The sequence below is a fragment of the Carassius auratus genome, linkage group LG44F, assembly GCF_003368295.1.
Source record: "Carassius auratus strain Wakin linkage group LG44F, ASM336829v1, whole genome shotgun sequence".
NCBI lineage: Eukaryota > Metazoa > Chordata > Actinopteri > Cypriniformes > Cyprinidae > Carassius > Carassius auratus.
Genome location: NC_039298.1, coordinates 758609 through 785609, shown reverse-complemented (window position 1 = coordinate 785609; position 27001 = coordinate 758609). Strand labels below are relative to the sequence as shown.

The window sequence follows — 27001 nt, the reverse complement described above, 5'->3', positions numbered from 1 at the left end:
CATCCGCCCTGAGCATCTTCATCATCACACGCGCATCTGGAGCGGAGGAGGAGGAGGAGGAGGCGGGAGCGCGGGCGCGTCACCGAGCGCATCCTTAAGGAGCGCGCAGGCACAGAAGAAAACATCCACAGCTCGGCCACCCATTTCAGCTGGAGGATCGCTCTGGAGAAATTCATGGAAATAAAATAGAAATTCATTCCCTTGGCTTTTTAATTTTTTTGTTTTCTGATCACAGCCAAGCCACCGGACTTCAAAATGGCTGAGATGACTAATATAAAACCAAGCTATGGTGAGTGAACATCTTTGATCCTACATTAAGCGAGATCACTAGCATACATGATTCGATACTTGTTTATTTGGACTTTATTAATATTGGAATCATATTTTAGATTAATGGGATTATTATTTATTTTCACTTAATGTTCCGAGCAATATTTTATTCGCATTATGTTTACAGTATTAACTATTTAAATCAGTTTATGATATATTCTATTATAGTTAGGAATAGGACATGGGAAATGGAAATGGCTTAGTATAAAATAGATAAGCAGAACATCTTAATATTCACCAGTGAAGTGTAAAAAGCGCAGATGAAGCCTCCACGATTGACCTGACAGACCATGAAGTGTGTTCATCTACACACGAGCAGTGTCAGCTGGTGACTGGTCTCATCTAAAATAGATTCCCAAAGCAGGAATAAATGCATTTGTTATAGAAAAGGCATGTTTAGATCAACTAAACTCTAGCTCTGCTGTGGCACCGCGTGCATGACGTCATGTCTGTTGAGTGCACGAGCACCAGCTGCTGCTTTATTCAGTGTATTCCTCACCATTGGCACATAGATAACACTTTACGTGAAACATCAAAATATCATGCATTATAATAAGCATTGCATTCTAATGCCATATAACATGCATTATTGTTATTAGTGCGATATCTTTTTAAAAATAAAGTCAAACTAGGCTATTCAGTTGTAAATAGCATAATGAACACGTTTTGATCATATATTAGCTACTATATTCCGTATATTACTATATAAGTAGCCTGTTACATGCTAATATATAATAAGTGTGGTGATAATAGGGTGTATTATAAGACATTATCTATGCATAATACACTTTATATGAATTTATGACAATCTCATATCACTGTTTTATTATTGGTCCTATTTTTTTACACCACAGAGCATAGATGATTTTTACAGAAATGAATGGGTATGATGTGATAGATCAAATACACCACTCATTTTTGGATAGCAAAAATTGTCAATGATTATTACTGAGTAGCCAACTCAATATAATATAGGAATTATATATATCTATATAAATACTGTAAATAGTGGACTGGCTATTTGGGCTATCTCATCAAGTTCCTAATTATAACCAATATAAGTTGTTCATCAACGGTCGGATATATTCACTGTTTTCTGTTCGTCTTTATGGGGATTATGTCATGCGCAGGGGGAGGTGTGCGGTTTTGACGCGTTTCCTGGTGAATGCGTGTGATGTAGTTTGGGTCAGGTATTTTAGGAACACGTCTGAGGCATCTTGGATCACAATTCAGTGCGTAGGAGCAGAATCAGCAGCAAGATGTGCGCTCGAGAGGAAAATAACCAGGACCAGTCAGCCAGATAAACACAGATTTGGGATTTCAGAAGCCGTGAGGGAAGATTAAACCCTTTGCTTCTTCAGTATTACAAGTGATTTGTTTGTCTACTCTTCAAGCGAAAATGCAGTTTGATGTGACAGAACAATAGAAAACCAGGACGATGTTGGATGTATGTGCATCATGTACAGTTATGTGAAGTGGGGTTTTGGCCAATGAGATTTAACTGTGGGCGGAGCTATCCAGCACAGAAATAGAATGGAATGCAACCAAAATGTAGTGCACTTAATTGTATTAAATGTGCACTTGTAGTGTACTTCAAATCCTTAAAATATATATAAAACTCTAGTTGCAGATAATATAATATTAATCGATTAAAAGACAATTCAAGTCTGTTTCTTGAGTACACACTTGAGTACACTTTTAAAAAGTATGTCAAATGATCAAAATAATAGTTTCACTTTAAAGTACATTTTAAAACCATTACGTTTTAATGATCTTTTGTCATGCTTCAAAGAAGTGCCCTTATTTTGATGTGTTGACTGACATAATACAGCACAAGTAAAGATTATCATTTTAACTGTCGTTTGTTTTTCAATATTACATTTAAATGTAATATATTTTTAAATACACTGAATTGAACCATATTTCAAAGTAATTATGAAATTGCATGTACTTCCTGTTACATGGGTCTAAAATCACTGTAAACTTCAACTAAATGCATTTAATTTAAATGTACATTTTCATTTAACTGCAGTTGATACGCAACACTGTGTTAAAAACATATTGAGTAAGTAGTTCAGTTAAGTATATTATTTCCATAATACGTAATCTTTATTAAGAAATTGACATTTTCTTCACAAGTATCGCTGATATTTCGATTAACATGAAGAGGTTTCATTAATAACGACTTGGTTATGACACTTCAAATTGTTTACCAGAATGTTATTATATAACATAAAACAAGTTTGCATATCACTGTACCTTAACCAGGTGCCATATGATAAAAAAAGAAGGAAAAAAAGACAGATATTACTGCCACACACTGCCTGATATGTTTCTATTTACACTGTATAGCCACACCCACGCTGTAATATCACTGTATGATACTGTATGTTACACAGCTATTATGCTCAGATTTTGTAGCATTTTAGCTTTCAGTGTGCAAAGACAATTTACAGTTGGTTAAGGGTGTCAGTTATTGCAAATAGTGAACCTAGAAGCTGGTTTCTGAGTCTGTATCAATATTAATCCAATGCCAAGTCCTCTCAGATAACAGTGACGTCATTGATTGAGCAAAGAGTCGGCTGGGCTTGCAGGACATCATTTTCATGAGCAAAATAGGACCAAGAAAATGCTTTCAGGAAGTGAGGTGACCAGGTCAAGTCTCAAATGTCGATAGCAGCTCTCTTGTGCTTGTTTAATGGAGAATCTAATGTTGGCAGCAGAAGAAGATAGGGTGATGTCATGCTTCTTGAATGAGTCCGATTAAAAATGACCTCATTTTATTGGTAAAATTTGGTAATTATTATCTTAGAATTTCATTATACACTGTAACGTACTGTAAAAAAAAAAAAAAAAAAAAGTAAATAAAACAACGAATATTGGAGCTTTTTTACACGAAAATAGCTTAGCATTTCTACTTAAAAATGTCATCTTTAATTCAATGTGATTCACCAAAAACAGATTTGGTAAAAAAAGATTTTCACTCAGAAACTGCTAGTTAATTTCACAATTACAAATGAATGTTAAATGTGAAAGTTTGAAGTATAGAAAAACTGAAATAGCATTTTATGCAGTGTAGTGTTTTCTCTGGTTTCCTGCGGTTTTTATCTTAAAGAGATTATTGATATATTGCTTTGTTTTATTTGTGTAAGTAAATTCTTTAGTTTGATTCTGTGTTGTTTTTCCCTAAATGTATAAAAACTTATTTACACAAGAAACACATTTTAATATTAACATGTTTAGATGGAGGTTTCATCGATTCATTGATCACAACTTGATGTCTTCTGGACAGATTTAGTTGTGTGTGTGTGTTTGTGTGTGTGTTTGTGTAAGGAAGAGCTTGTCCCTTTTATTTTATCTTATTTGATTACATGACTGTTAGAAAGTGATTAAAACTGATCCTTCTCCAACTCTTTTTACTGCAGAGTTAAAAACTATTAATAATTCAGTTCAAGAGTTGGTTTTGAAACCGAAGAGTCTTTGAAGTGAATTTCTAGCCTTGACTATATTTGATCTCAGTTTATCACACATATCAGCAACATGTATACATCTCGTTCTCTCTTTCTCTCTCTCTCTCGTGTGTGTGTGTGTGTGTGTGTGAAGCTGCAGTGACTGAACAATGGCCTGATTTATGCATGTGACTGGTGTCAGAGTGACACGTCTTCCCTGTCCCCGCTGAAATCCAGCACACAGTGTCTCTCTACAACACGACTGCTGCTGATCCTCATTCTCACTCAGCTGAAGCTGTCATATCGTCCTCACATGGCAGCTAACTAAACCTCTTTGTGATCCTGAACAGAGAACAAAACTGCGGGCGGCATATTAGCAAAATCAAAAGAACCAGTGAAAGCCGAGAGCATCGCAGTGCTGAGCGTCATTATTCACACCTGTCCGCTCCGTGATCATCTTTTCTTAACTTCATGATTTCTCATTCTGCTTTCTCTTCATTTGTAGTCACCACGAGCTCCACCCTGCTGTCCAGCTCAGCGGTGACTACAGACAATGGGATCGTTTCTCATTTGTGGGCCATTTAGTCCTGCTTATTGTTAATCATGTGTGCCCACATGCATACACACTCCTATTGGGCTCCCGGTTGTGTGTCTGGAGCACATTATGTGGTGTGTCATAATCAGAGGCGTGTGTTTGGCGTAGATAATTATTGGTATTTTGAGGAATGAGCTGTGCTGATGTACATTAATATGTGTCGAGAGGACCATTGCACATTCGTGAGCATTAAAAGACGGCTCATTTAAAATAGAAGATTTGCTCTCACTATGCTGTGCTGGTTGCTAAGAGTTATTTTAGTCTGTTGCTAAGTGGAATTTTTGACCAATCAGAGGCCAGATATTCTGGATTGTAGACCTTTGTGAAATAAAAGTACACTTAAGTGTATTTTTTTTAAAAAGAGTATTTATTATAATAATAATAATAATAATTCCTTACATTTATATAGCGCTTTTCTAGACACTCAAAGCGCTTATTATGGAAATAATATACCTTTAAAGAAATATACTTAAGTGCAAACTAAATGAAACAATCTGTGACACAAAGTTAATTGCAATTAAATGAAAATGTGTTGTTATTTTCTTTCTTTTTTTATATATATATATATATACAATTAGTGGAAATTAAGAGCCATCTTTCACCTACTTAAGTAGGACTTAAGTAGCAATTTCTTCTATTGTCTTTGAAAAATGGTGTACTGCTGAATGTACTGGCAAGAATGTATATTTTAACTAAAATCTACTTTAATGGAATTTCTATTGAAACTTGTGTGTTATGTATTTGTAATTACACATTTATAAAGATGAAGTTACAACTTAGTTCATTTCAAATGTTAACTTGAAATGTAATAATAAATAACGCACTACAGTTAAAATTATAATCAAATCCTTTAAGTGCTTTAGTTAGTATATTAGCCAACACATCAATATAAATGCACTTCTTTAACAATGACAAACTATTAAAATATAATGATTTAAAATGGCATTTAAAGTAAAACATTTAATCTGACATTATGCACATTTTAAAAGTCCACTTAAGTGTGTTAAGAAACTGTCTCTATTCAAGTGTTCTTGATTAGCTTTTTATTGAATTAACTTTATATATGGGGATTATATATAATATACTTTTATATACACTATATAAACTATTTACACATAAAATATACACTAAAAGTGCACGTTCAATGCAATTAAGTGCACTTATGTTTCACATAAGGTTATGGTTTTTATGCAAGTCTATAGGATTTTTGTACCAGTTTCCTTTTTAATCCACACGACAAAAGTTGAATGACTTTACTGTAACTGAAAAGTAACAGCACACTTGATTTGAGGCCTCATTCATGTTTGTAGCAGAAACATGTAATGCTTATTGTCAAATGTTTGTTCAATCCATAATAATAAATATAAGCAATAGTAAAAGCCCTAGCATCGACTGCTAATAGTTACAGTATTCAGAGTTGTTTCCTTGTAACTTCCATGTCAGATTTCAGTTTGAATACTGACACTAATTTATCTTTTTTTAAAACAATTACCAGAGCGAGAGCTGGGTGTATCGGCTGGACCAAATGATTTTTCCCTGCTCTTCGTCTCTCAGTGGGGTCGTTCCTAAGCAACCGAAGCAGCCGGCTTTTAAACATGTAGCCAAAAGAGACGTCATGTGATTGTGAGTCCCTCAGGGGGTCGAGAGTGTCCAGTCGGGGACGCTCTGGCCTTTGTGTGGACTGAAGCAGGGTGGAGTCGTCCGAGGCTGGGGGGAAAATAGATAAAAGAGGGAAAAACAGAAAGCCAGAATAATTTAGGTTAAATGACAGGAAATATAAAGCCAATGGGGTTGAACTTTCAAGTGTAGTATTAAACAGCTGTGCTCGCAGATGTCAGAGAAATGCATTACTGAAAAATGATGGATTTATTTTGAGTTCTGTATCAGAGATGCTGCTTTCAAACCGGAGTTTCAAACGTCTTATGTCTCTCTGTTCTTTTTAACCTAGCATTACTTCTTGCTCTTTTTTCTGTGTCATACGGTATCTTTATATGATATATTCTTAAACCTTACATCATTCCTTCTTTTTTCATCTCTTTGTCTTAAAATGGCTGTATATTTCTTACTACTCTCAGTGCAGAGCAGGTTTATGCTACCAGAAATGATAACGTTAATGTTTAATGCAAGCATCAATATCACTATTGCTCTTTCTTTAGGGATTTTAACTATACTGAAGATACAAAATTCTGTGACTTATTGAGAAGAGATGGGAAATTGTTTTGTGCCACTAATTTCCTATCCAATTTTTGATAAAATGCATTAAAAAACCAATACTTGTGACTTGTGAAAAGTAATACTGTCACGATTGGTATTGGGGAAAAACACAAAGAGAGGGTAGATCCAAATGCAGGTAAGGGTTTTATTTAAACAGAGGGGTAAATACAAAATAAACAGTCATGAGAGACAAATCAAACAAAAAGGGAACCGGATGAAACGGGGAACTCGGAAGAACGGGAAGGTAGAGGAAGTCTGGTGGAACGAGAGAATGAGACACATAGGGTAAGACAAAGCAAGACTGATGGACCTGAAACACAATGACATCAAACAAGGACTCCGTAACATAGACTAAGACAGACTGGGTATTTATACACAGAAGGATAATTGGGAAACAGGAGACAGGTGGGGTGAACAATCAATCACGTAACAAGGAGGAAGGTGACCATATAAGGGAACAGGAAGTGATCTGGGACAGACACCGTGAGAAGGAGGACATCTAGTGGAACCCCGGGGAACAACAACCCAGACACTGTGACAGTACCCCCCCTCTACGGAGCGGCTACCAGACGCTTAAAGACAAAACATGACACAGAGACCAGGAGGGAGGCGGACAGGTGGAGGCTCAGGGGGAGGGACGGAGGGCCAGAAAAGGAACACAAGGGGAACAAACACCAGAAATGATACATAAAACCGGGAGACCAGGAGGGAGGAGGACCGGAGGAGGTACAGGGGGAGGGACGGAGGGCCAGACTAAACTAAAAGGAACAGACAGAAACAGAACTCAAAAAACACAAAACATAAGTCCATGAAGGACATGTTGAGGCGTCCACTAGGACGGAGCAGATGACCACCACCGCCGTGTGGTCAAGGCCAGAGCCCTCCAGGGCGGAGCGGAAGACCACCATGGCCTTGTGGTCAAAGTCAAAACCCTCCAGGGCGGAGCGGAAGACCACCACGTCTCTGTGGTCGAGGCCGGAGTCCACCAGGGCGGAGCAGAAGACCACCATGTCCTCATGGTCATCACCAGAGTCCCCCAGGGTGGAGCGGACGACCACCACGTCCTCGTGGTCACCGCCAGAGTCCCCCAGGGCGGAACGGATGACCACCACGTCCTCGTGGTCACCGCCAGAGTCTCCCAGGGCGGAGCCGAAGACCACCACGGCCTTGTGGTCACCGCCTCGGGAACTGTAACGGACACCGCCTCGGGAACAACATCGGGCACCGCCTCGGGAACAACCTCGGGCACCGCCTCGGGAACAGCATCGGGCACCGCCTCGGGAACAGCATCGGGCACCGCCTCGGGAACTGCATCGGGCTCCGCCTCGGGAACAGCATCGGGCACCGCCTCGGGAACGACCTCGGCCTCGGGAACAGCATCGGGCACCGCCTCGGGAACTGCATCGGGCTCCGCCTCGGGAACAGCATCGGGCTCCGCCTCGGGAACAGCATCGGGCTCCGCCTCGGGAACAGCATCGGGCACCGCCTCGGGAACTGCATCGGGCACCGCCTCGGGCACCGCCTCGGGAACTGCATCGGGCACCGCCTCGGAAACAGCATCGGGCTCCGCCTCGGGAACTGCATCGGGCTCCGCCTCGGGAACTGCATCGGGCTCCGCCTCGGGAACTGCATCGGGCTCCGCCTCGGGAACTGCATCGGGCACCGCCTCGGGAACTGCATCGGGCTCCGCCTCGGGAACTGCATCGGGCACCGCCTCGGGAACGACCTCGGCCTCGGGAACAGCATCGGGCACCGCCTCGGGAACTGCATCGGGCTCCGCCTCGGGAACAGCATCGGGCTCCGCCTCGGGAACAGCATCGGGCTCCGCCTCGGGAACAGCATCGGGAACTGCATCGGGCACCGCATCGGGAACTGCATCGGGCACCGCCTCGGGAACTGCATCGGGCACCGCCTCGGGAACTGCATCGGGCTCCGCCTCGGGAACTGCATAGGGCACCGCCTCGGACACAGCATCGGGCACCGCCTCGGGAACTGCATCGGGAACTGCATCGGGCTCCGCCTCGGGAACAGCATCGGGCACCGCCTCGGGAACGACCTCGGCCTCGGGAACAGCATCGGGCACCGCCTCGGGAACGACCTCGGCCTCGGGAACAGCATCGGGCACCGCCTCGGGAACTGCATCGGGCTCCGCCTCGGGAACAGCATCGGGCTCCGCCTCGGGAACAGCATCGGGCTCCGCCTCGGGAACTGCATCGGGCACCGCCTCGGGAACTGCATCGGGCACCGCCTCGGGAACTGCATCGAGCACCGCCTCGGGAACTGCATCGGGCTCCGCCTCGGAAACAGCATCGGGCACCGCCTCGGGAACTGCATCGGGAACTGCATCGGGCTTCGCCTCGGGAACTGCATCGGGCACCGCCTCGGGAACTGCATCGGGCACCGCCTCGGGAACTGCATCGGGCTCCGCCTCGGGAACTGCATCGGGCACCGCCTCGGGAACTGCATCGGGCACCGCCTCGGGAACTGCATCGGGCTCCGCCTCGGGAACTGCATCGGGCACCGCCTCGGGAACGACCTCGGCCTCGGGAACAGCATCGGGCACCGCCTCGGGAACGACCTCGGCCTCGGGAACAGCATCGGGCTCCGCCTCGGGAACAGCATCGGGAACTGCATCGGGCACCGCCTCGGGAACTGCATCGGGCACCGCCTCGGGAACTGCATCGAGCACCGCCTCGGGAACTGCATCGAGCACCGCCTCGGGAACTGCATCGGGCACCGCCTCGGACACAGCATCGGGCACCGCCTCGGACACAGCATCGGGCACCGCCTCGGAACTGCATCGGGCCGCCTCGGGAACTGCATCGGGCACCGCCTCGGGAACTGCATCGGGCACCGCCTCGGGAACTGCATCGGGCACCGCCTCGGGAACTGCATCGGGCACCGCCTCGGGAACTGCATCGGGCTCCGCCTCGGGAACTGCATCGGGCACCGCCTCGGAAACAGCATCGGGCACCGCCTCGGGAACTGCATCGGGAACTGCATCGGGCTTCGCCTCGGGAACTGCATCGGGCTCCGCCTCGGGAACTGCCTCGGCCTCGGGAACAGCATCGGGCACCGCCTCGGGAACTGCATCGGGCTCCGCCTCGGGAACAGCATCGGGCACCGCCTCGGGAACTGCATCGGGCACCGCCTCGGGAACTGCATCGGGCACCGCCTCGGGAACTGCATAGGGCACCGCCTCGGGAACTGCATCGGGCACCGCCTCGGGAACTGCATCGGGCACCGCCTCGGGAACTGCATCGGGCACCGCCTCGGGAACTGCATCGGGCACCGCCTCGGGAACTGCATCGGGCACCGCCTCGGGAACTGCATCGTGCACCGCCTCGGGAACTGCATCGGGCTCCGCCTCGGGAACTGCATCGGGCACCGCCTCGGAAACAGCATCGGGCACCGCCTCGGGAACTGCATCGGGAACTGCATCGGGCTTCGCCTCGGGAACTGCATCGGGCTCCGCCTCGGGAACTGCCTCGGCCTCGGCCTCGGGAACAGCATCGGGCACCGCCTCGGCCTCGGGAACAGCATCGGGCACCGCCTCGGCCTCGGGAACAGCATCGGGAACTGCATCGGGCTCCGCCTCGGGAACAGCATCGGGCACCGCCCCGAGAACGACCTCGGCCTCGGGAACAGCATCGGGCACCGCCTCGGCCTCGGGAACAGCAGCTGCCTGTCTCCTCCTCCGCCCTCTACGATGGGGAGTCGGTGGCGTTGAGTCGGCCATCTTGAGCTGTGGTGCTGGGCTGGCGGCCATCTTGGGCTGTGACGCTAGGTTGGCGGCCATCTTGGGCTGTGGGGCTGGGCTGGTGGCCATCTTGGGTTGTGGGGCTGGGTTGGCGGCCATCCTGTGCTGTGGGGTTGGGCTGGCGCCCATCTTGTGCTGTGGGGCTGAGCTGGCAGCCTTGTCTGGACACTCTGGTGTGGTTGTTGCATCCCACTGGGCACGATGGTGCAGGTAATTGGTAAACCCCCAAAAGTCCAGTATCTCTAACCCCTTCATTTCCCATGGAGGTAAAGGATCATCCAGGCAATTATTAAATAAATCCTTTAGTGCTGCATCATTGTAACCTAGCCCGACTGCCATAGTCCAAAACAATTGCGCCAGGCCACCCACCTCACTTCCCTCTTGATGAAGGGTGATTAAGTTCTGGAATCTCCCCCTCCGTTCCTCCATGGTGGCTGGGGAACCGATTCGAAATCCCACACCGCTGGATCTAGGCATGACGGAGTCCTTCTGTCACGATTGGTATTGGGGAAAAACACAAAGAGAGGGTAGATCCAAATGCAGGTAAGGGTTTTATTTAAACAGAGGGGTAAATACAAAATAAACAGTCATGAGAGACAAATCAAACAAAAAGGGAACCGGATGAAACGGGGAACTCGGAAGAACGGGAAGGTAGAGGAAGTCTGGTGGAACGAGAGAATGAGACACATAGGGTAAGACAAAGCAAGACTGATGGACCTGAAACACAATGACATCAAACAAGGACTCCGTAACATAGACTAAGACAGACTGGGTATTTATACACAGAAGGATAATTGGGAAACAGGAGACAGGTGGGGTGAACAATCAATCACGTAACAAGGAGGAAGGTGACCATATAAGGGAACAGGAAGTGATCTGGGACAGACACCGTGAGAAGGAGGACATCTAGTGGAACCCCGGGGAACAACAACCCAGACACTGTGACAAATACACTTGTGAAAAATAAGTGCATCTAATTTTATTAAATGTGCACTTTTAGTGTACTTAAAATATTAAAAATACATGTATAATAAATAGAACTTGCAGATGATATATTAACGAAATAAAAGGCTACTTAAGTCCACTTCCATGACTATGTTTCTTAACACACTTAAATACACTTTTAGATTAAATGTCAGATTAAAAGTGTTTCATGAACAACCCTCACTCATGAACTAACAACCTAGATTACTAGATTTAATCGAGGTCTCAGTAAACCCGTAGGGTCACTCTTGAGTGTTTGATGAGCTGCAGTAATAGACAGCAGAGCATTACTGATGTTTTACACTAAAGCAGCTAAATTTGCTGTCGGAAATGTGGCTAATGCTGTGTGTCTCTGTGTGTACATGTTTTTCTATCCCGGTGGGGACTCAAGGGAACTCGTGGGATCTAAATTAAGGTCACCAGGTGAAAAACACGCTTATAAATCATACAGAATGTGTTTTTGAGAATGTAAAAATGTATACATTTTTGTGTCGGGGTAGGTTTAGATGTACAGTAGGGTTGGTGTAGGGTCAATAGAATATATGGTTTGTACAATATAAAACCATTAAACCTATAGAGAGTCCCCACAAGGACAGTAAACCAAATATTTCAAAGACAACAGACGTAATGAAGCGATTACAGAAAATTATGATCTGAAGTCCTACTTAAGTGGGTCAAAAAAACTATTAACATGCATAAAACATGAATTTAAACTGAAATATATTTCAGTTTAAATATATTAAATACAGTATATTGTCAGAGAACACATTTGGCTGTAATTTTGTGGCATACTGTTTCATTAAGTTTACACTTTCAGCTGGAAGTGTTTTTGGTGGCTTGTCTCCCAAGACGTTATTGTTGTATGTTGTTACTCGGGCATGTGGTTGGTTTCTGCGTTCCCATTGGCTGGCGTTTCTTAAGGAGGCTGTTGTGCGGGGCAGGAGAGCACATCCTGTTCTCATCAGCTCACTGAAGCTGGGCCCGACTCATTATTCCAGTCAGCTCTGGCTGCCGTGAGCAAAGAGAGGGACCTGTTGTTGCCACCGCGACCCGAGGACTTCACCACCCGGGCCCTGGAGTTTGGCGAGAGAAAAGAGGCGATGAGAGAAGTAGAGGGGAGGAGAGAGGGGGCGAAGAAAGAAGGGTGTGAAATGAATTTAACAAAGAGAGAATAGGGAAGAGTGTCAGTAAATGGAGAAATGAAAGAGGATGAGACAGAAAGGGAATGACAAAGAAAATGGAGCCAGTGGAAAGGACTGACTGTGCTCCACACAGAACCAATGAGAAGTTTCTTAAAGTCAACATGAAATGCTTCATCTTTAAAACAACTTCCATTTTCTGATGATGTCATCCAGGCCGTGCGAGCTAATTGGTTGATCAGTTCCCACATTGCTGTTTGTTTTAGGCTAATGTTTTCATATTTTCAATATTCTGTTCAATAGTTATTGAGGTCACTATTAGCTGCTACTATCACATGTATTCTGTTATGTTCTGGTTTGGTTTTAGTGTTCTGTGTTCTGTTCCTGTCGTTTCTTAGTTTCCTTGGTTCCTAATTAGTTGACACTTGTTCTGTTTCAGTTAATAACTATCTGTTTATTTATAATGTCGTGTCTTTCCTGAGAAGCGCGTTACAGATACTTGGAATTGTTTAATTATCATAGCAGCTGTTTACATTTGTATGAGTTTTTGTTTCGGAAGAGGGACTTTTATTTTGACAGACATCTTCTAGTGGGCATCTATATTACAGATTTTAATCAAATTAAAATATTTGTTTTCACATTGATTCACCTGCAGATATTTAAATTATTATTTTAGTAAATATAGAAATATGTAAAAAGAAAATATATAAAATATATAAATAAATATATAAATAAATATGAATTTCATTGCAGAGATTGATATATATTAATTAAAATCTTTAAACATTGTGATATTGTATATATTTGCTTTTGCCATCATAAAACTGATTACTACAATAAATGCATATTAATAAATACGTGGCCGGGAAATATCTATAATTTTATAGTGTTTTCTGTATATAAGCTTAAAACGTGTTATTTTAAATGAAAAACTACAACAACAACAACTGACCTATAAATATGATAAATACTGCAACAATCCTCCAGTAATGGCTGAAGGTCATTTACTACGATTTCCTCTTGGGAAGTTTATAATTATACGTTTGACACATTCAGATCACTTTGATTAGAGCAAGATCGCAATTTACCTTTTCTACCTGAAATCCGACCATTTTTAAACTCTACAGTACATTTACAAAATGATTAATAAAGAATGTGCATTGGGTGAGATTTTGCTTGTTTTTATTCTAATGATGAAGATGCTGTAAATCAAATTGTTCTATATTCTACTGCACAAAAATTGAATTTACCATTAAAACACACACCGAGTCTATTGAGTCTGACATGTTTTATCACTGACATGCCCCCAACTCAGAAACTCTTGAGTTATGAGACTCCCACTCATTTCCATTCAACTTTGGAGTGATGTTCATGGGCGTTCAACTCATACAAATACAATCTTTCTGCCATAACTTGATCTCACCATGAGATTCAAGATGAAGGCAGTTATGAAAGAAGCACTGGTTTCAGTTAACTGGATGAGTGGACTGATATATAGCATTATGACGTACAACAGTGAAATATTTGACCACTGAATGCCACGACTGACCTGTCAGAACCAGGGTTGGCATTCGCCCCCCCCCCCCCCCCCCACCATACAAGTTATTTTGAACATCCATTTTTCATGTTCTAACCAATTACAAATTAATAAAATATCCGCTGAATATTTCCGGTTTCACTCACCAATGCATGAAATTATTAAAGTACGATGGGTTAGTTGTGAATGTTTCAAGTTGTCCTTTTTGCCTTCGTCTGAACTGACCTGAGGTTTTTTTCTGCTCTCTCTTATGTTTCTCTCTCTTCTGTTTCTAACTGGGTCAGTCTCTTACCTCAGTTTGATCCCATCGCTGGCCGTGTTTGTTCTGTTAAATTCACTTTGAAACCAGATGTTTTTCTCTAGAAACATCATCCATCTCTTTATCACCCACAGCTCTGTGAATGTGGGTGGCCATCCAAATGAAACTGATTTATGAAGAAAATGACTTGTGCGCAGTATTAGGTATTTGTTATGCAACAAAATAGACATTTTTAAATGTAAAAATACTTTCTTTTTGATATGCAATGATTGTTGAAGATTCTGCATGAAATTAGTTTCTGTGGTTATTCATTCATGTTAAAATTTTTGATGTTCCCTGCATGTTTATTTTGTATATAAAAATGCATATATAGACGAAAAGGCAAGACAACTTGAAAATCCGTAATAAATTCAAATAATTTCTATAATTGCATGTCCAAAATACATTTTAAAAGTACAAACCACACACTACTGTATGCAAACACAAAAATTAAGATGATGGCTTTAAACTGTTCCCAAGTTTATTTACTTTGCAACTCAATCGCTTGCTGTGTGAATGATCCCTTTGCTCCATTTCTGTAATATTCTGGCAACTCAAACCTGAAGCCCGAGGGCAGAAACTGACGTTTTATTTGAGTGGGTGCATGCAAAATCTTTCTGTGCTTTGCTGTGAGATCTAGTTTTATGTATTTGTTCAAGGTCACACAAAGCAGTTTGCTGTGGTATGTTGTATAAAGATGTTTCGTTACCTTGAATGAGGCTGTGTGCTTATTGTGTGCTATGGTCTTCCATGCTAAAGAATATGGCATCACGTGATCATAACAAAGAGTGTCGAGAGACTTTGCAATATTGGCAAAATCGTTTGTCATTCTTTTAAGCACACACTGCACATAATGTGACCTATTAAATGCAATTATAAGAAATAAAATAATTAATAATAATAATAACAGTTATATTAGTATTATTGCACATTTATATTTAGCATTTTTCCTTTAAATAAAATAATAACAAAGGTGTTATAATACTACTATTTTTTTATATATAAAAAATTAGTATTAAGTAAAAATACAATTATTTTATAGCACACTTAAAAATTACAATGCAAATATTTACATATTCATTCTTTTTTTTTTTTTAAGAATTTTTAACATGTTCAAACCTAAAATCAGAAAGCTTTAATTTTGGCGTGTTGCCGATATAGGTTATAGTAGAGCATATCATAAACAATATGTCTCGGTTTTGCATTTTGCTCTGAAACTGGCAGCGCATAGCCTAGATTTATGCTTTCGATTGGAATGGAAATCTTATTCAGTATTACAGCTGGTTGATCTAAAACAGTGATTGTGCAATAAACCATGTCGCTACACAAACTTGTTTACTCAGTGCATTTTTTTATATACAGTGCATCCCTGTATATACTTGACATACAAGTTCCAGTATAATGACATTATGACATTAGCAAAAATGCTGATTAGTAAAGTGTACTAATGCTCTGCCTCTGTCTCTTTCAGATGTGTCCCCAGTACTTGCAGGTTTTCTGGGTGCAGGGGTCTTGGTTGTCTCTGTGACGGTGACTGTTTTTCTGTGGACGTGCTGTCAGCGGCGATATCGTCAAATGACAGGTGCGTACAAGCTGACCAGCGGCCCCTACGACCCACCCGTTGACCCTCCCTACAAGTTCATCCACATGCTCAAAGGCATCAGCATCTACCCCGAGAGCCTCAGCAACAGCAAGAAGATCGTACGGGTGGGCCGGCGCTCAGGATCGGGCTCCCTGTTTAGAGAATGGGGTCGTGGGTCCCCAAACGGTGACGTGCTTCTTGTGGATGCGGATCCTGAAGGTGGTACCTCACACCTAGAGATGAACCACCTGGTAGCGCCTGTGGGACCTCCCAGACTGGAGAGGGCACTGCCCATCCGGGCTGACTACTGCTGTATGGAGAGCAGCTCAGGAAGCAGCAGCGAGGCTCCCAGTAAGACGCCGTCGCCCCACAGTCTCGACTCCCCCTCTCTGGGAACGCTCAGTTTGGTCATCGACTACAACTTCCCCAAGAAGGCCCTCGTTGTGACCATCGTAGGAGCACAGGGTCTCCTTGCAGTGGACGAGCAGGCGGGCAGCTCTGACCCCTATGTGAAGATGACCATCCTGCCCGAGAAGAAGCACCGGGTGAAGACGCGTGTCCTGAGGAAGACTCTGGAGCCCGTGTTCGATGAGACGTTCACCTTCTACGGCATCCCTTACAGCTCGCTGCCCGAGCTCTCGCTGCACTTCCTGGTGCTCAGCTTCGATCGCTTCGCGCGGGATGATGTGATCGGGGAGGCGGTGGTGCCGTTGGTGGGTGTGGACCCCAGTACGGGACGTGCGCACATCACCCAGCAAATCAGCAAGAGGAACACGCAGGTGAGTGTTGTTTGACCTTACATAGGATCTTAGAGGTTTCTTATCATTAGTGATGCAGCGAAAGGAAAATTCTTGACCGAAACCAGAAATTCAGTATGCACCTGGCTGAAATCCGAAATGACAATTAAATTGTGTGTAATAATCAATCAATTAAATGTATTTAAGGGTCAGTAAATATTTGTACACATATTTAATTTGCACATAAGGCAGTTTTTATGTCTTTTTTTTCAATTATTTTGTTTTTGTTGTATAGAATTGTTTCCGCCACGAAATAAAAAATAAAACAAGGTAATTGCGACTTTTTATCTCACAATTCAGACTTTTTTCTCAGAATTGCAAGTTAATATCGCAATTCTGACTTAGTTTTTTTCTAACAATTGCAAGTCAGAATTGTGTTATAAACAGAATTGTGATATGAAAAGTCGCAATTACCTTATTTTTTAGTCAGTAGCGGAAATGGGCTTCCATAGCTACGACACATTACAGGGAGAGTCCAAAAATTGCTGCTCAAGGCAATCCAAGATGTAGGAGAAACAGTAAAGAAGATTTTTATCTGAAACCGCGGTCCTTGATTAATAAAATGCACATCAACAGCTACCATCACTTTGAGAGTCAAAAAAGCATATCAGCAACACAAAATTAATATTTGTATCTCCTGATGATATGTTAAGTCTCAAAACAAAATAAAAAAATAAACACTTTTATTGTCACATCACTACAGCACATGTGTCTTGATGAGTAAAATTCTTAGGAGAAAAATAGTCACCTACATATAGAAATGCCTGAGGGGTAAGTAAATTAACAGCAAATTTTCTTTTTTGGGCTATCCCTAATTTTTTTATTGCCAGAATATGAAAGCTGAGACTTCGCTACAAATGTTTTCTTGATCTTTTAAGTTTTATTCATGCTTCAGCTCAAAACAGATTAATCTTGAGATTTATCGAGATTAAAAATCAGAAATCAATATTGTTAATCAATATCGTTTATCCACATTGCGTGCACCAAGTAAACCTTTGCGTGCACCTTTGAAAAAAATACTTACACGTCACAGTTTCGGTCAATGATTTCAGCCATGCAAAACTATTCCTACCAAATATTTCCAGTTGCTAAAATTTCAATGCCTCACTACAATCTTTATAAAACCAGCTTACATCATTCGTTAATGTTGAAAACATGGGCCTGCGAACAGCATCATATTTCTTCAGCTGTTATTCACCACAGTGATCATTAAATATAATCATTCCCATGAGATGCTGCTCGAACCTTTATGGGTCTCCCAAGATTTTTTATGGTTAGCAGCAGCCGTTGTGGGCGAAAGGCTTCCTACGGCTTCTCTAGACACAAACCTGATCTAGGAAATGAGGTAAAAGAAAAGATTTTGAGCTCTTTTGCCCCAGGTTAAGCGTTCCTGTGATTGATACGAGCAGTTTCAGAGCAGCGGCGCTGGCATCACTTCCAGCTCAGTGAAGCTATTATCCCACAGCTTTTCTCCAGACCGAGGCACATTACTGTTGACATTTTTAACCTTTTTTGGCATTTAAGATGATATATTAGCTCTCGACTTGTGATTTTTAAGGCTTTAACTGTGAGATTACAAATATATGTTTTTAGAGGAAACTGTTTTATGTGGCATTCAAGTTCAGACAAGCAACACCCTTACCCTAAAACCCTAAGTTACTAAATAATGGCATGTTCTACAATGTTATAACATGATACCTCAAACATATCAATCATATTTTTCTGAAATCATTCTTTCTAATTATATAGATGTTATATTATGTAGCCGTGTACCATATTGTTCCACATTTATTTGCACGTCTGGGCTGTAAGAGCGTCTATTGATCCACGAGCCATTAAAGTGGCATTATTGCAGACAGAGAGTGCAGCCATAAAGGCCACTGTCTGCAGACGGGACATCCATCAGTACATCCATCTGGAAACTAGTGCTTATTCTCACATCATTAGCAGTGACACACACAAACCAAACAAGAAACATCTCTTCAGTTATTTAATCAATCAAAATGATTGATATTTGCTATGCTTCTGTAGTTTCTTACGCCTGTTTACACGTGATATTGAGGAATTGTGTTGATACAACTATTTGAAAACCTGGAATCTGAGGGTGCAAAAAAAATCTAAATACTGAGAAAATCGCCTTTGAAGTTGTCCAAGTGAAATTCTTAGCAATGAATATTACTAATCAAAAATAAAGTTTTGATGTATTTACATTAGGAAATTTACTAAATATCTTCATGGAACATGATCTTTACTTAATATCCTAATTATTTGTGGCATAAAAAGAAAAATGTATCATTTTGACCCATACAAAGTTTTTTTGGCTATTGCTAAAATATATCCCAACAATTAAAAAAACCTTTAAAGCATAAACATGTTAGACTGCACTCCATAAACACAATAAAGCCTAGAAAACAATATATGGTGAACTACAACTTTAACACCTTTAAAAACTGTTCAAAATATTTATGGTTACTAAGATTTTTTTATGTTTTTTAAAGTTTAAAATGTTAAATTTCTTTAAAGAAATATTTCCCTGAAATAACTCTAATATGCTGATTTTCTGCTCAATAAATAATTCTAATTATTATCAATATTGAAAATAGTTCTGCTTAATTACATTTTTGTGGAAATTTAGATTTTTTTTGGAACCTTTTTTCAGGATTCTTGATAAATAGAATGTTTAAAAAGAACTTTTTTTTTTCAAGTAGAAACATTTGTTATATTATAAATATTTACTTTCACTTTTAACCAGTTTAATGTGTCCTTACAAAATAAAAAGTATTATAAACTTACTCACCCCAAACTTTTGAATGACAATGTACATTACTTAAAAAAAAGCTAAATACATACTTTGATACATACATGCATACATCAACAATTTGGCAGACTTCTGCTGTTATTTTAGTTATTAGTTATATTTTAGCTATATTAGCAGCTGTGTTAATTGAAGTTCACTTAATGTAGCTCTGCCACTTTTTATTGCAGTGTTTGTTGTCTTCTGTTTTCCGTTTGTGTTACCACAGCGTGAAGGTAAGGTCTCTCTGATCGTAAGGTCTATAAAGTAAATTTAAAACCTCTTGTTTTAGGTGACCAGGCAGTTCTTTTATATTGTCCCAGAAACATCAAAACATCAGTATTTGCACTGTAATGTGATCATGTGCGTTTCCCACCACCTCAAAATTTACTAAAGTTTGCGATTACAAAATGTCTTTGACTTTTTGTATTTTTTTGTATCAGTATTTAGTGGATTGTATTGTTTACTTGTGATAGCACAAAACAGATATCATGTGTAAAACAGTCCTCAGTAAACAACACCCAATGAAATAGAGAGTGTTATAAGGAAGGCATCCATTTGCTCTCAAACACAAGCTGAACACTGTTAAAAGTGGTTGCATAACAAGTAATCATAGCCTAATACGCTGCTATATTTCCATATAGTTTGTTTTCCCTCTCGTGTATGGCTTTATAAATCAGTATAGAAAATATGCAGAGTAAGCTTGTTCAAATCAAAGAACTTCCTGTCTGCTTTATACTCTTCTACAGAGAGAGCATCTTAAATCGAATCAGTGCCTATGGCTCCACAAGACAGGAGCATTAGGGTGTTGGCTGGGAGTGGTGGACAATTGATTCAGCTAAGAGAAAGACAGACAGAGAAAGAGAGAGAGAGAGAGAGAGAGAGAGAGGATTATGGGAGAGAAGGAAACAGATGGGGTGCAGTCTGTGTGTCGAGAGAGATTGGGAGAGAGAGAAGGGTGATTATGAAGAGTGAGTGACATACTGCGGCAGCACCATACTCGTTACGCTTTCTTATAGCTCTTCTTCAAGAACATTGTCATGGAAGATGAAGAAAATGAGTGTATGTGGTATAAGAGTAGCCTTGTTAATGCAGAGGCGAAAACAGAATGATCTCATTCATATAAAGGTATCTGTATTAAAGTGTTCATGTGCATTTTTATACTTTTGAAAAGACTCTTAAATGTAAAAGCTTGGCTGTATCTAAAGCACAATCCCTCGTGCATCTTTAGAGATGCACAACAAATCCTCAAATTTACTCAAGCATTACCTCCAAATCTCATATATTATGGATAAATATTGTTTAAAAAGATAATTTATTTACACATTACATTCAGCCATGGGTAAATTGGATGATTACAAGTATGACATACAAGTGAAGCATGGTGTAACAATAACATTTGTATCTTTATAAATCTATATAAAGATGCGCGTGTGTTCAGTATGTGGTCACACTTTAGTTTGGGGAGGAATTCCCACTATTAACTATGCCTAAATAACTCTTAAGTTGCTGCTTATTAATAGTTAGGAAGGTAGTTGTTAAGTGTAGGAATGGGGTAGGATTAAGGGATCGCAAATATAGTCATGCACAACAAGGCTTTAAAGCTGCAGTAGGGAACCTTTGTAAAAATATATTTTTTAGATATTTGTTAAACCTGTCATTATGTCCTGACAGTAGAATATGAGACAGATAATCTGTGAAAAAAATCAAGCTCCTCTGGCTCCTCCCAGTGGTCATATTGCCTTTAGAGAAAGTCATGCGCTCCCGGTAAAAAACAACCAATCAGAGCTGCGGTCCGTTACTTTGTTTGTGTTCAAAATGTAGAAAAATGTATATAATAAGCGAGTAAACCATGAATCCATTTTCCAAACCGTGTTTTTAGCTTGTCCTGAATCACTAGGGTGCACCTATAATAAGTGTTTATATTCGGACTATTTCAGATTGCTTCGGGGGTATTGAGGCAGAGTAACCCAGTACCTTTGTGATTCTTCATAGACATAAACAGAGAGAAGTAGTTCCGGCTACGATGTTTTTCCGCAAGACGCAAGCAGTTCTGTTTATTAACCGCTAGAGCGTCAAAAGTTCCCTACCGCAGCTTTAAACATGTGCTTTATTTGTACTAATAATCAGCCAATAAGCTATTAATATCTGAAAGTAATATAAAATCTGTCCCTAAACAGAAGAGTTACACAATATTTGATTAACTTGGTCCAATGTATCTATGGTCAAATTCCACAAGTCAACAGGCATATGAGAAGCACAGTTACCTGCAGAGACTGTACCTCCATGTACAGCTAAAAAGAAAACCACAAACCCTCACAGACATTAAAAAACTGTGAAGAGTCAGGTTAAATGTCACCTTATGTTGTATTAAGTAGTGGTTGTTGAAGGTTTCAGTGCCCATGTGTGTCAGGATACAAGAGACGGTTAGAAAACACTGTTCTTTGGGAGCTGAACCATAACTTGCAGAGATGCCAACGCTCCTTTTGTCCTCTTCTCTTGTGACAGTGGACAGGTGCCTTTGATTATTCCCCCCTGCTTACCCTCATGACCATATGATCACTATTGAACAGGGAGAACTGACAGGTGCACAGATGGCTCACCATTGCAGTTCTCCTTCAAACTTGACCATCTGGGGAATAAGTGGCGATTTAATGTCCCATGTGAGCAGGACAGGTTGTGGTGTAAATGGAGTGAATGCTCTCTCCTCCTCTATGGTCAATTTCACTGTCCAGGAGATAAAGTAGATGTTCCTCCAGTGCCCCGAGTGGATAATGACTTCATCCAGGTAGTCTGAGTTACATCAAATGGGACAAGGAAAGTTCTCCATGCGTACCGAAAGGAAAGGCCCTGCACTGCCAGTGCTTCTGGATTGTTAAAGGACCTTGACTTTGCTAATGCCAGAAGGTGCCTTGACAATATTTCGGACACCAGCAGTGTATCCCGCAGTCATTCTGTTGTTCCTCTTGGCCAGGGGTGTTCAATACAGGTCCTGGAGGGCCAGGAGGTGTTGCAGAGTTTAGCTGCAATTTATCCCAACATACAGTACCTGCCAGGACGTTTACCTTGGTTCAGGTGTGTTTCATTTAGTTGGAGCTAAACTCCAACCAGGAATTGGACCAGGGCATTGGCTCTCCACAAGAAGAATTGGACACCCCTGTTCTTGGCCAAAGGACAATCCAGAGATAATTTCCAAAAACGAGGTATACAACACACCACTATCTTACTTTTGGTCAGGCTTTGTCCCAGCAACCAGGAGCGCCAGGAGAACAGAGTTGTGTTGTAAGACTTGCTCAGCTCTTAATCTTATAATTTGCAAACCCCACCTTCCCAGAATCAGGGATACCATTAGGTCCCTCAACATTTTTAAACAGAGTTGGCTATAATGGCAACTGCAGACCCTTGGACAAGAGTGATAGCAGTACTCAGTAGTACTCATGACAAGATAATCTTGATCTTTAAATAACCTTGGGAGCATTTGGACAGACCAGTCTTGATTACTACAAGAGTGTGGGTACTTTGTGGACTCATATGATCCCCCGCTGTGTGTGTGCTGCAGAGGTTTGTGTGAAATTGAAGCAAAACCATACTTCATTCACCCTAAAAGGAAAGCTTTTTTACACTTTGTGAATTGCTCACATGCTCTTCAGGTCTTTGACTTGACTCGGACCCTCTTGACCTTTTCTGGTCTAAATTATTACTCTGACTCTACTCAGGTCTCGACTCTAAATAGCTGGTCTTAACTAAGACATTATGGGTATTGTTTCCCTTGCCACCACTACTCTTGGAAGTGATGCATGGACTTTCTTTACTTCTGAAGAGAGTCTGAAAGAGGATCACAGGGTGGCTCATCATCATGTCCTTAGTCGTTTGCATGATAGACATTTGTTCATGCTTATAAACATCTCTGTGCCATTTCTTAAAATTCTGTTCTGTTTCTCCATAGTGTGAAAGTCGTGGGGAGTTGCTGGTCTCTCTGTCTTACCAGCCTGTTACTCACAGGCTTAATGCAGTAGTCCTTAAGGCCAAACACCTGCCAACCATGGACATCACAGGCCTGTCCGGCAGTAAGTACACAGCACACCTACAAATATATACATATTCAAATTATCCCATTTATGATGCCAACAACTTGTCACTAACCAAATTCTCATGTCTTTATTTCCCTCTACAGACCCTTATGTTAAAGTGAACGTCTTCTACGGCCGCAAGCGCATAGCCAAGAAGAAGACGCACGTGAAGAAGTGCACACTCAATCCCGTTTTCAATGAATCATTTATCTATGATGTTCCCGCTGAGCTTATGGCAGACATTTCTGTGGAGTTTCTGGTCATCGATTTTGACCGCACCACGAAGAATGAGGTCGTGGGTCGCCTGGTTCTGGGTGGTCAAAGCCCAATTCCATCAGGGGTGACTCACTGGAGGGAAGTCTGTGACAACCCAAGGCGGCAGATCGCCAAGTGGCATAACCTTATAGAGTACTAGTGTCTGGCTAACACATCGGGAAAGCAAAATCTATTATACCACTTCCTTCCTGTCAGCCCCTTTATAGAAAGAAGCCCATTTAACAATCTCTCCTTTTCCCAGTACAGATAAGTGAATGAGAGGATGTGTGTGTGTCAGGACGTAGGACCAGGAGCAGTCTAATAGAAAAGAAACTTAGAAAGTTCTCTAACAAACTCATAGCAAAAAAGACTTATACATCATAGCAAAAAGAAATAAATGATAGTCAGTGTGGTTTTTGGCTCTGACAAAAGTCGATTATAAGCGAATTATACCTGGATGAGAGTTATACCACAGTATCCTCAGAGCCTTTCATCAGTATATCGCCATATTCACAATATACATACACTACATTAAATTAGCCGCATGCTAGAAATTGAGAGACTTTTATTTTTAGGATGAAGGAAGGTTGTAAGAAAAAGTGAGTTTTAAATTCATTTGTAAAAAAAGAAATAATGTTTTGATAGTGTAGGATAAAAATGGATGAAAGGGGACACCATCATGAGCATTTTTGCTAATATGCTAATACTTACCACAGAAGACGAGGTTGAAATATGGCTATTTTTCATATCCAGCTGAAACTGAGATTAGAATTCTGTTAAAAATGTCAGTTAAACAAAACCTGGCGTCAAGGCCAAGTTTTCAGCCAACCACCAACTGAACATTAAAGTTAAAGGATTAAAAATGAATTTGATTTATGAAAACGCTCTGGTGTTCTACATAATAAAGCCAGTCTACACTTTCCCCATCTATATGCTGTAGCTGTTTATTTATTTGTAGCTCTACTTATACATTATTGTTCATTTCTCCGTGTTGTTGGCGCATCTCAACATATCTATTATTCATAGACTCAAATTCAATTTGGTTTTTCCTTTTTTTTATGCATATCTATGCACATTTCCATTGAACCACAAAGGATGTTTTGACCCAGTTGCTGTGCTACCATAGCATATAGATCAGGGAAGGTTTGGTCAAAAAAGTTGGAGGGAAACATCATTTAAATAACAGTCAAAGCCAAATGTGACATATATTAGCATATTTAGAATTGTCAAATTTGTACATTTTTAGTGTACTTTACCTAACATCACAGTTTCTATTACCATCAAATGTGTTTTTAAGGCCACACTTAATTCCTAAGGCCATAAAACTCATTCTTAACTTCTTTGGTCAATATGTACTGTACATAATGTATCATAAGGCGTAACACTAGTACTCTTCTAGTTTCTTTTTTCGTAGTACAATTGAATATCGTCAGATATACATTTGAACTTTTGACACAAATGGTGTCATGGAAATAACTTAATTTAGCCACCCCAATTTAGAAATCATAGTTACTTCAATAACCTGTTTGGCTTTAAGCATGTCTGTTCTTGGACTTATAGCTGAGACATATGCAGATTCAGACCAGTTTTTGCACTTTCTTAGAGTACTGTATTTATTTTTATGATTTGTGTTCAAAAGAAAAAAAATATATATACATATATGTATCAAAAACCTAATATCTATGATAGGACTAATAACTGACCAAATCAAAGTTAGGATTTTGGCATGCGCCAGTAACCATCAATCAGTGGCAGCTGTCGAAAACTAACCAAAGTAGATGGACCAACGTTTATTGTTGTTGTTGATATCTCACCCCTGAGTGAAATGAGTTTTGGTGACCATGATGAAGCTGCTCACACTGCATCTTCAGACAGGCCTCTGAGTCCATGTTTGAAGGCATGCAAAATGCGTGTGGATGTGATCCCACTGATGTTATTTGGTGCCCACAGCCCGAGACAGATAACATGCATTATTCACAGTGTGAATGGGCGCATATTTAGTTAGTAAGGCAGAAAGTGGGAAGGGGAGAGGAGAAAAAGGTACGACTGGCTCATTAGAGATATTTCATATTTAACATGAAATTAATATAGCAGCAAATGGTTATCCTTCTCTCCACGATATCTGCAGTCAAGCTCATTTTGAGTCATTAAGTGCACATAATGAGATTTACTATTGTTCATTAGCAAAAAAAATAATCCCAATCACGTTTTTAAGAAAATTAAGAAACCATGTGGCCATCATCTTGCTATTTCACTTCCAAGCTATACATTTCCAACGGTGAACTCTTCCACCCTCTGTAATGTTTTTTACCCTGCATGCATTCACTATTCAAATTTCTGCTTCAAAACTGGTGTATATATTACAGATTTAGTGGTTTATATGACAGCAAAACCCAATTTTGTAAAAACGACAAACTTCAAAATGTAACCTAAGTGAAATGATACACTTGTGTTTTTTTCTTTTATTTTAACCCTCAGCTCCTTGTGTTACTTGGAACTTTTTTGATCTTTTGGGCATAAAAAGCTTGTCTTATATCAATAACAAAAGACATGAAGATGGATATAACCAATTGTAAATGAGTGTTTGTTCCACAATGCACTGGTGGGCAGTAGCACTTTCTGCTCTTCTTGTATCTAACTGTTTAACTTGGAATGGAAATGGTTTCTTTTTGTGTAAACCTCCTCTTTTGGAGCGCTATCTGCCCTGCCACTTGTCCCTAACAATCCCTCAGTTTTTTTATGTGCTGTTGTATGTTGTACAGAAACACTGAATGCTAAAAAAGACCAAAATGAGATGAGAAGAAAATCATTGCAATGAATATATTAGTCCATTTGGATACCACAGTGTTGATATGGTTAAAGTGCAGTGTTTCAGCTTTATTTTAGGTGTCCCTAAAACCACTGTACCTAGATGACCTGGCCTTTTCAATATTTGTAAGTACATGCAAGTTATGTATAATGTAAGTACAGTGAATGACATTTACTTTATATGCCCAGGTTAATACTGCTCATTTCACTAGGTGAACTTCAGGGACATCTAACATAGAGTGTGAGATGTAATGCTTTTGAGGGCAAGATATCTGCATACTGCTGTGAGTTTACGCTAAATACAGTATGTTACACTAATGCTGACTTGTACTGTATGTTGAAACTGTTAACACAATGGACGTGCTAATAAAATAATAACTGATACACTA

The 27001-nt window shown here is 40.9% G+C and overlaps 1 protein-coding gene across 1 annotated transcript; it reads left to right on the top strand.

Moving 5' to 3' along the window:
* Positions 1–37: 37 nt before the first annotated feature.
* syt11a (synaptotagmin XIa) lies at positions 38–27001 on the top strand. The gene is made up of 4 exons (XM_026240924.1): positions 38–289; positions 15778–16667; positions 23426–23546; positions 23654–27001. Exons 1-4 carry the CDS (start codon positions 256–258, stop codon positions 23962–23964), a joined length of 1356 nt encoding a protein of 451 aa, XP_026096709.1. The 5' UTR covers positions 38–255; the 3' UTR covers positions 23965–27001.